The sequence below is a fragment of the Leucopleurus acutus genome (genome assembly GCF_964270905.1).
Source record: "Leucopleurus acutus genome assembly, chromosome: 9".
Classification (NCBI taxonomy): domain Eukaryota; kingdom Metazoa; phylum Chordata; class Mammalia; order Artiodactyla; family Delphinidae; genus Leucopleurus; species Leucopleurus acutus.
In genome coordinates, this window is record NC_139144.1 from 96,277,665 (window position 1) to 96,288,458 (window position 10,794).

Sequence of the window (10,794 nt, forward strand, 5' to 3'; positions counted from 1 at the left end):
AAACTGCAAAAGTTCGCATTGAGAAAAATGTGATGCTGCACTCCTGATTCGTTTCCTCTCTAGAACTTTCCTGCCCTATTTGGAAAGGTCTTAGCTCACCACAGACCACCAGGCTCAGATGTTCCCAACTTTTCATTCCCTGAAATATCCAAGACCAGGTGGGCAAGAGTGGAGTGGGCCAGTGGTTGCTTCCCCTGGGGTATATTGTGTTTTAATGGGGCCAGTGGAGGCAAGTGTGATGCGTAGTTCTCATGTGTTTCCACAATCAAATAGTTTGAGGCTTTACAGCGAAATCAAATATTTGCTCTGTTCCTTATACTTTGGGACCTTCAGCCAATTATTTAATTTAGGATTATGATGTGAATTATATAATTTATATGATGTGTGTATATATATATATATATATATATATATATATATATTAATGCATATGCATAGATGATTTACGTAAATGTATGTAATCTCACGGCAACCTCAAGAGGTACAGAAGAGACAGAAACTGAGGCTTGGCCTGAGTCAACTGCCCCTGCCTGAATTAATCCTTGTGGTCACAGAATGGCTTTCCTGGGAGAAAGAATGGTGGTGGTGCTTTAACAAAAGAAGAAAGAAGGGCAAGTGTATTGTGTAGACTGAAAACAAAACAAAACATTATAAAGCAGAAACTAACACACCATTGTAAGGCAATTATACCCCAATAAAGATGTTAAACAAAACAAAACAAAACAAAAAAATAGCTCTCACAGTCCACTAGGCAATAGGTGTTTAATAAATGAATTTTATAATAATTTAATAAATGCCGCCTCTACGTTCCAGGGGAATCACGGTCAGAGCCTCTACAGCACTTATAAAAGGTCCCCAACTCATGTCACCTAGCTATTCCCAACCCTTCTCTTAGAGCTGCTTCCTTTTACCCATCCCAGTTGAGCCACAGGCTTCTTTGCAAACCCAGCAATGTCATGATGTAACTAACCCCCACTGGATGCTGCAACCTGAGCCCAAAGATAGGTTCCCTTACTAAGGAGGGTCTCAGAAGTGTATTCGGAGATCTTCCAAATTCCATGGTTGGGGTGCCAACAAAGCCCACAGAACGAAGGGTCCTGAGCGAGCACTGTCTCTGGTCCCTGCTGAGAGCAAGTGCTTCCTGGTTTGGCACTTGTCCTGCGACGGGGCCGGGAGAGAATGGAGCGGGTGATGGAGGTGAAAAGCAGCAAGCACAATTTTTCTTGTCCTCCGGAACAATTTGTCTTCACCCTCGCTTAAAGCTTTCCATTTCTAATATCATACCTTACGTATAGAAAGCAATCTTAACTTCTCTCAGCCTTTTCACACTTCTTATTATCGCTCTTCAAAATAATCCTGCGGAGAGGGTATTATTCTGATGCTGAATTTCCCTAAAAATAAAAATGCTTCCTGAAATCCAGGGCACCCATTGAAACACAAGGTAGGTAGGCATGTACCTGTGTGGGCACACACGTGAACGCACACACACGCACGCAAAAACACCTCAGCAACCGCAAAACGATTTAGGAGAAAGGAGGGTGGGAGGGCCAGCCGTGATACCGCCTCCATTCCCTTCTGGGTTTCAAAGCCCATATTTTCATTTAAAAGCTCCACAGCCCAGAAATCCGTTTCCTCCAGTGATACGGATTTACTGGGCAGTGCTGTATCTAATGTGAAAGGAGACACCACTACCGTGACCAATTCTGGAGAAAATTACAGTCTAGCTGAACACAAACTAAAACAGAGAACAAGAGAAGGTTCCTATAGCTCATTGTGAGATTGCCTGTTCCAGACCAGAAAAGTTTTAGGGCTTCTGAAAAAAAATGTGGATTATCTGGTGCTGGGCATACTCAGAGAAGACTTCTTGGGCCATTCGGGGCTTGGACTGGGCCGTAAAGGTTAACTGCCAGGATAGCTGCAGGGACCCTGTGTAGACCGGGTAAAGGATGGAAACGGCAGAGTCCAGTTAAGGAGACTGGACAGTGGCGCTTTGACCTTAGTAAATTCCCATGACAACATTTGAACCCACTGATGCTCTCTTCCATTGGCTCAGCCCTTTAGGTGTTTCCCCGAGTTTGAAAAGGCTCAGTCTTGGGTGTAGAGGTCACCAGGGCCAGTGATCTGGGGATCAAATCCAACATACGCCCAGAAGAATAAGTATCGTGATGGGGCTTGAGGGGGAGTGAGCGTAGATGCGTTGATGAGACGGAGAAAAACCCACACGATGCCCGGCAGCTGCGTTTTGTACGGCTGTGTTCAGATGCCTGTTTTAGTTACCGGTAGCCATAAAGTCTGGAAACAGAGCTTATTTTATCATGTATTGTAACGTTCTGTTAATAAGCCAGTTATCATATATCCACCTGTTGTATCAGATTGCATTGGCTGCCAAAACAAAATATGACACGCTGGGCGGCTTAAACAAGAGAAATTCATTTTCTCACAGTGCTGGAAGTCCAAGATGAAGGTGTCATCAGGGTTGCTTCCTCTGAGGCCTCTCTCGCAGCCTTGCAGATGGCCTCCCTCTTGCTGCCTTTTCATGTGGTCTTTCCTCTGTGCGTGCAGCTGTCTCATATCTCTTTGTATGTCCTAATCTCCTCTTCTTACAAAGACACCAGTCACATTGGATTAGGGCCCACCCTAAGAGCCTCATTTTCACTTAATTAGCTCTCTAACAGCCCTATCTCCAAATACAGTCACATTCTGAAATATTGGGGGATTAGGGCTTCAATTTAGGAATTTTGTGAGGAGATATGGAAAACCAAGGGATGAGACTCCATGTGCTATGATAGGAACGCAGAGGTTTTTTCTTTAGAGTCAATGCCAAGCTATTTGAACCAGCCAGTCCCTTTCGTCGCTTGAGTTGAGGATGTGGCATTACTGTGGCATAATCATGCCCGGACGTAGACCAGCCTTGCAGTGTGCAGACACAGGCTCGGGGATACAAAAGCCGCTTGCCTTGGGGGTGAGGTGGCATTTATGCAATGACTGCCTAGAGCATCTGCAGAGTTTGCAGAATGATGGATGGTTTTGTCTTAGCTCAGGGCCCCATCCCCTGCAGTGTGTTCTCCCCCGGAGCCTGTCACCACCCCCTGCCTCATCCCAGTGAACCCCTAAGGCACCTTGGCTGTAAAGCCCCATGTGACCTGCCTGCTGGCTGCCGCTGATGCAATGGTGTATAATTCAACAGTAATTTATATTCCGTGCAGGTCTGAGCAAAGCTATAAAGTGCTATCAAGAGCTAAATGCTGCTGAGGCATTTAATCTAAGCAAAGGAAGGGCTTGTATACATCAGCTTCCTGGGATGCATACCACTGTTAAAGGAGGAGGGATCCTTTTTCTGCTTGCCAATTTGCTTCTTTACGGTTTTAAAGATCAGAGGGGGCGCAAGGGAGAGAGTCTTAGAGAGAGGATTGGGCTGCTTCCTGACCTCCCTGACACACACGTCCACAAGGGCACTTCTGCAGAGACAGCTTTGCAGCGACCTGTGGGGCTGGGGTCAGGACAGAGGCCCTCTGGCCACCATAGCAACAAGGCACCACGTGAGGGTCAGGGATAAGCAGGCGGCACTCCTTATTCCCAAGAGCAGAAAATGTCACACAGATGGATTTCTGGCCCTGGAAAGCTGCAGAAATTATACTCCAGTGAAGTTTTGGGTACAACTTGGTCACAGAAGGAATAGCTATTTGGGAAAATGCCTCTGCACACAATATGTGACCGCCCTGGATTCCCGTGAGAACCTTCTCGAGGCCCTCGGTTTCCTAGGCAATGAGTTAGTAAGAGCCCTTCGCTGCCTTGCCTGAGGCCACAGTTTTGATGCTGTTTCTCCACAGGGTCCGTGGCCGCGGTGTTACTGCGTGGCTTCTCCAACAGTCCCTGAAAGAAGTGGAGACGTGTTCTCCCCTCCCCTCCTGTGGGTGCTAAAGCAGCAGCCACGCGGGAGGGCCCATCTCGCCCGCCTTACGTACCCGCAGTCACTGCTCGGAAGCGGGCTGAGCAGAGGTTAACGCCAAAACTCTGGATATCAGCTTAAACATATCTTGGTAATCAACCTACCAGGTGGTACTGGGATAGAACCATTTGGGGTGGCAGATTAAGTGCTCCCTGGTGACACTTCAAGGTTGCAGAAGAATGAACTACCCCAAAACAGTGCTCTCCTGGCCAGGCATTTCTTAACGTGACAACAGACCCAGGGATCCAAGTTTCTGTGCTTCCACTGGGTTAAGGGTTTAGGTTTTCTGTAACGTACAAGCGAGGATTCATTTCTGTAGGCATTGCAGTGTCACCGATTGGCCCCAGAGTGCAGGGCAGGAGGGAACGTGTAGGAAGGGTGACCAATGTGTACTCCTTAGCCCACATCTTTCTAGTTTTAGGACCAAAAGTCACACTTACCAGGGACACACCCTCTACCCTCACCAACTCCCAGGCAAACTGGGATGCTTGACCACCCTTCTAGGGAAGGAAGACTTTGAAAGAAAAAAAAGTCAGAAACTGAAGGGAATTGGGAATTATGGGGGAAGCAGTGGAAATCCTGTGTGTAGCCAGGGAGTACCTCAAACATACCGTGTCCCTGGGGATTGGGACGCAGAATTACATAACATGTGATAGCGCATACTGTCACACAATCCTATGAAGCGCTCATGTTCTGGTGGTAGTTCAAATCAGAGGAGGGGGTGAAGTGGCCAGAAAGAGTATGGAATGTGGTTTCAGAGGAAGACTGACAAGCCCCAAGTCTGAAAAGACAAAGGAGGAGACAGACAGGGACATCTAGGGAGGGGGACCAAGCCTGGATCAAGGGGCAGCTTGGAAACTCAGGGAAGAGATAGCCAAGCAGGAGGAAGTTGTCAGACAGCCCAGAAACTAAAAGTGGGGAGAAAACTAGAATCTAATATCGGCACCAGAGAAACGTTAATTAGAAACGGCAGCAATGCGAGGAGCTTGGTGAGGGGGCTGTATTTGGCGCTGGGACAAGAAGTCGGCCGGCTGGGCAGGGAAACCCTTCTCTCGGTCTCGCCCTCACTCAAGCCTCAGCGGTGCCTGGAGCGGAGCGGAGGGGTGGGGGGCGGCCGGCGGGCGTGCGGCCAGTGATCCCAGAACCCCACGCAGCCCTCGCCCCTTCCAGCTAGGCGCTGACGGGACACTCAGACACCGGTGACTGGGGCTGGCCCATGGGTTGCCAGGTGACATCATGGGTTTGATTCCTGCAAGAGCTCCAGGTGGGGTTGGTCATCCAAGGAAGCAGGTGCTGTGTTGGAATCAAAAGGAAGCATTTATGTTTGCAGAGTGCGTTCCACTCCTTGGCCATGCCTTCCCGCTCACAGGTGCAGTTTGCAAATGGGGACACCAGAGGGGTCTGGACGACACTGTTCCCTCTGTGCCAGTGGGTCTTGTTAGCACTGGCTCTCAGGCTGCGGGCACATGGGGTGGTGTGGTCTCATCTAACTGGACTTCCTGAGCTCTGAGTCCAAATGTGTGAGAGTCCTGGCACGGAAAGGGTAACTGGGTGTCATTTCTCCTTGCAACCCGCTGCAACTGACTCGTTGCGGCTGGCTGCTGGGGAGGGCTGGGCTGAGTCGGAGTCTGAGGCCAGCAGGAATAAGGGTTGAGATTGATTAGCTGTTTCGGCCAAAGGCATGGACTTGAAACTAATAGAAGAGCCATTGCACTTTGCTGTCCAAAGCTTTACAGTTCCTGCAATGACAGGCCTTACGGTCCCCTTGTGAATGGACAAGGCTGGTGCTTTTCAAAAATGTTTAGATCAAGTGAAATTTCACGTGGAAACAGATCAAAGCAGGGCTCTTCTGGCCACAGAGAGGAGAGAGGGCCGGGAGGCTCTTTTACTCCCTCTTCCTTTCCCAGTGGCAGCTCCTGAGGCACCTCCATGGAACAGGGTTTGAAAACCACTGGAGGAGGGACTGCTTTAGGAGAGGGTCAGGAAGGGTCTCTGAGAGGATGGCGTTTGAATTGAGATCCCAGAAGATCTCAAGAAGAAGGCCATTCTTCTTAGCTAGAGTACAGGGAGTATGGGGGTCAAGGTGAGAAATGAGGTCAGATCGGTAGGAAGCGTCCACTCAGGTAAGCCCATACAGGCAGGGTAAGGAAGGTGGGATTTAAATGTGTTTAAATATCACTGGAAGAAGAAGGCAGGGAACCCATGATCTGTTACCAGAGGTTCTGTGGGAGATGATGGAAGCCTGACCAGGATGGCAGCGGTGAGCATTTCAGAAGTTAGAGGCACGATGGGAGTGGGATGTGGACATGCCTTCTCGACTCAGACTTAGAGACCTAGGACACTGGGGCACTGGGGTTGAAGGGGGGATGCTCTCCAGGCCAGGTGCAGACCCCGTTCTCTTTATTGCCTGCGGACACCCTGTTCATTTTTCAAGACACTGCTTCCTCTGGGAAACCTTCCCTGGCCCAGCATAGTTGTCTCTTACCATTTACCTCTGGGTATTAGCCCTTCTTTTCCTAAACATGGCTAGATATAGGAGCCACCTTAGAGCTGTCTGCTCCAGCGCCCTGATTTTACAGATGAGGGGACCAAAGATTCAGAGCTGATACTAAACTCAGGTCTCTTAATCCCCAGTCTGGTGCTATTTTCACTTCATCCTCAGCTTTTCAGTTATATCTGTCTCATATCCCCAGCGAGATTATAAGATTTTTTTTCATCTTTTTATTTTAGACTTTATTAAAAATTCTTAAGAACAGTGATCCTATCTTATTCTCCTTTTTATCCCCCTAGCATCTAGCATAATGCTTGGCACAAACACAGAAGTTCAACAGATATTTGCTGATTGGCCGTTGGGTACACCGTGGAGCCGGCGGCCACAGGAATGTCCCCTTCCGCCTGCCCCATTGCAGTTAACCTGCCTCCCCAGACCTGACGTCACTTAGGTCCGACAGCCGCGCTGCTGCTGTCCCTACTTGCCTGGCCAGTGTTACAGCCAGTTCTGGCCACACAGCAGAGCCTTGCTCCAAAGGGAAGGGCTTGGGTAGTTCATTTCACTTAATTGCTAACTGTGACTACAGTTAGTCTTAGTCTTGGAGGCTGATTGGAGTGAGGCTCAAATCCCAAGCCATGGGGGGGGAATTACTGAGAAGATGTGACCACGCATTATTACGTTTGCCTTTCTGGATCCTCACTCACCAATCGATAAGTGCTCCCGGGAAATAAAAGGACCCAGGCCACGGCCTGTTCCTTGAGGGGAGAGGAGAGCCTTATACTTGCCCAAAGGACCACTGTACTTTAGGGTGAGCGGAAGGAGGCTGCAATCCCCCGTGCTGTAATATCTATTACCGCCCTTTAATTGAGGATGTTTTCTAGCAGAAACATTTAGAATCTCTATTAGTTCCCCAGAGAACCCCTCAGAGTTGGTGGTGGTAGGGGGAGTTCTGCACCCCACCCTTCCCGGTTGGGCACCAGTCCACAGGTCTGAGAGCTGGGCTCATCACCTGAGACAGAAAGCTGGGTCAGGTAGGGTCCTTGCGCGCCTGTGCCCCTCGTCCCCCCACACTCCGGTACTCCTGCCGTGTGTATTTCCAGTTATTAATGCACGTTTCCAAACTTGAATTTATAAGTGCAGAAGTACATAAAAATATAAATCCTTGCTCCGAACGGAAAACAGCCGTGTCTATGGTAGCTGACAGAAGCTGCTTCAACTCTTCTCTCTCTGTCACAACGGGCTTTCCTGACATGTTGTACAGATGACCTGCGTAACGCGCCGTCTTAAGTGAGAGCCCTCAGAGTTTTTTCCCATCTACGGGAATATTGACGGGAGCTAACAAACTACAGAAATCTTTAAAGGTTCCAGAGTCACAGAACAACTGACAGGAAGTGGAGGCAGGAAGATATCCCAACTAACCCTATTAACATGACAACAAGATGTATGTTACCAACAAGCTGGGCCACTTCCAATTGGTAGCTAATTAAGTCCATATGGTAATTAAGTAATTAGGTCTTGATTTATCAACCACATCTTTGTGTCCTGTCTGCTCTGCTTGCAGAACACCCTTAAAATAGTGTCTCTCAAGCTTTTTCAGCTACTGGTAGCTTGGGAAGATCAAAACTTCCTTGAGATCGACCTTCTCTCCCGGGAACAAATCACTGTGCACAATTTGATGAGAAGAAATGTCTCCATTTTTAAAAGTATCCTATGTGGATACAGTTTATAGAGAGCCCTTGGGTGACCTCAGTCCCATCCAGAGCTTCAGTCTATAAGATGATGACTCAGTCCACATCTCTAGCTCAGAAATTACTACCAGGCTCCAGACCCACGGTGCCAAGTGCCTTAACATCCCAAGGGCAGCTCAGATTTGAACTCAGCACGCGTGCACACGTGTGCGTGCTCTCTCTCCCTCTTCCTGTCCTAAATCTAAATTTTAGTAGATGACGTCATCGCACACTCAGGTTTCTGAACCAGAAATTGAAAGCGTACTTGAGGCATAAGCAGGCCAGCTCTCGTTTGTTGGAGTTTGGAGTCTTTGAAACTGGTGTCAATACGAAGCTTTCTTCAGTTCAGTGATGGCCAAGCCATCACGCTGTCCTTGGCCAGGGTCCCACCGGCTGCCTCCTTCCCTGTGGCCCCCCCTCTGCTTCTTCCCTCACCTGCATCTGTGCCTCAAGGTTATACAAAGGACCTCTGCCCTAACACAGGGTCTTACCAGGCCGATCAACAGAAATCATCTGCGGAACTTTTAAAAAGGAGAGATTCCCATCCTCTCCCTAAGATTCCGATTAAGAAAGTCTGGGATGAGACCTAATCCACCCTGGGTGCCGTCTTAGAATTCCGTCGGAACCCCAGGGCACAGCAGGAGAGACTCGGGGTGCTTTGTGACCCCCCCCAGTTTTCCCAGGTAATGATGGTACCATATCTGTTTGTACACGATGACTGTCGCTGCACGCACATGCACAAGCATGTACACGCACACACGTGCACACACACACACGCACACATATGTACACCTACATGCTTCCCACCCACACAATTTTACTTATGCGGCACCTGTGCCCAGGTCACCCCTGACTCACTGCTTTCCATTGCCTCTACCAGCCATCATTCACTAACAGTCATTCAGCCCTGCCCTGCTCCCTCCTCGCCAGACCCCTCCTTCCTTCTCCCCTTGACTACAGCTCCTAACTGGTCTCCTGCCTCTGGACCGCCCTCTGCTCTGCTCCTGAATTAGTGGTCTTTGGAAACGCAGAGCACAGCCCCTGAAGTGCCTGGACCCCTGCAGTACTATCGACCCCACCCAGCCTTTTCCAGACTTGACTTCTTCAGGCCATTGCTCTCCTATCTGCAGTGACAGAGGAAACATTAGACACAGCAAATATCGAGAAAAGGTCTTAAACTCATTTTAGGTACATCAACTATCTATTGGCTAAAAGTGGACTTATAATTCTGTTCTATTTGATAACATTGTGTCTCTTGTGGCAGCCTTCTCATTGGAGGTTAATTGGAGCATTGGTTCTTTTTTTAAAGGAGCATCATTGAATAAGTTCGTGAAATACTTTGTGAGACTAAGCTGGACAAGTTAACGTATGTTACTGTGGATGATGAATCTTAGTGGGTGAGAAGTGACGCACAGAGTTTCCCAGAGTCATCGACTCTGCTGCCACGTCGTGAAGGAGTTATCTCCTAGGCTTAGTTTTCCACAGAAAACGCTGGGAAATGTCTTACGGGAAAAGGCTTCCAGGATTTGGATGGCTGGTTGGTAAATGGATTAAAGGAAAACCTAATATCGTATGAGACATTGTGTATGGAAAAGAAAAGAGTAAAAATGTTTCTCTCTTTAAAGAAGTAGCAGTGGGGGGTGTTTTCTGCGTCTCCAAGGAAAGACTGAATTTTAAAGGCTTTCGAAAAATGAGCTGAATACTCTCCTGCTTCACTGCACCCTACACAAACTTTCATGTGATATATTTTTAGTATTTCCCCAAAGGAGAGACTCCCCGAGTTTATCCAAGACTGGGCCGTTATTGAAGCATGAGGAAGCCTTGATACTATTCCCTTCTCCATGAATACTTCCAAATACTGATCTCGTTAGCAGGTTACTCTTACCTGGATCTCCTCATTGTTTCTACTCAAGAAAATCGAAAATGTAGTAAACCTCACTTCTCTCTTTCTCTCTCCCTCTCCTCTTCCCTTTCCTTCTCTGTTACCCCACCCCTGTTTCTTCCCTTCTCCTCCAGGAACTTTCTGCATCATTTCACTGTGCACCTGTGTGGCCGGGATCAACTTTGAGCTGTCACGCTACCCACGCTACCTGTACGGACTCCCCGACGACATCAGCCATGGCTACGGATGGTCCATGTTCTGTGCTTGGGGGGGCCTGGGCCTCACGCTAATCTCGGGATTCTTCTGTACCTTGGCCCCTTCTGTCCAACCTGTCCCGAGGACCAACTGCCCCAAATCCAGACCCGAGAATGGGACAGTGTGCTAAAAAAAACAAACCCATACATATATATATATATATATATATATATATAAATATATATATAATATACATATATACAACAGAACTCAATCAAGATGGTGCCAGTGCCGAGGCAGAGTGGAGCTGGCTTAGGCACCTGCATCTCGTCGGACTTTGTGTTGCCTCGTCACCAAGATGGGGAAAGCGTTCCCATCACGTGGCTCTTCCATCAGTTCTTAACTTTCGGCTCCGTGGTTTCTTGAAGACATCACCACTCGAGACAGTCCCGATTCCCGTCACTCACGAGGATGGGGTGGTGGGCTGGGAAGGGACGGTGCCCGTGGTCTGGGGCGGCACGGGTGTAGACAAGGAAGCACCCTCCGCTGG

General features: G+C 48.6%; 1 protein-coding gene across 2 annotated transcripts in view; it reads left to right on the plus strand.

Annotated features, from left to right (window-relative positions):
• Positions 1-10,434, plus strand: part of TMEM178B (transmembrane protein 178B) — a gene marked incomplete at both ends in the record, with an annotated part of 359,634 nt that extends 349,200 nt beyond the window's left edge. For both annotated transcript variants that reach the window (XM_082846991.1, XM_082846992.1), the window contains one exon: positions 10,184-10,434. In XM_082846991.1, coding sequence (XP_082703117.1) covers positions 10,184-10,434 — 251 coding nt within the window. The remainder of the gene's footprint in view (positions 1-10,183) is intronic.
• Positions 10,435-10,794: the final 360 nt, after the last annotated feature.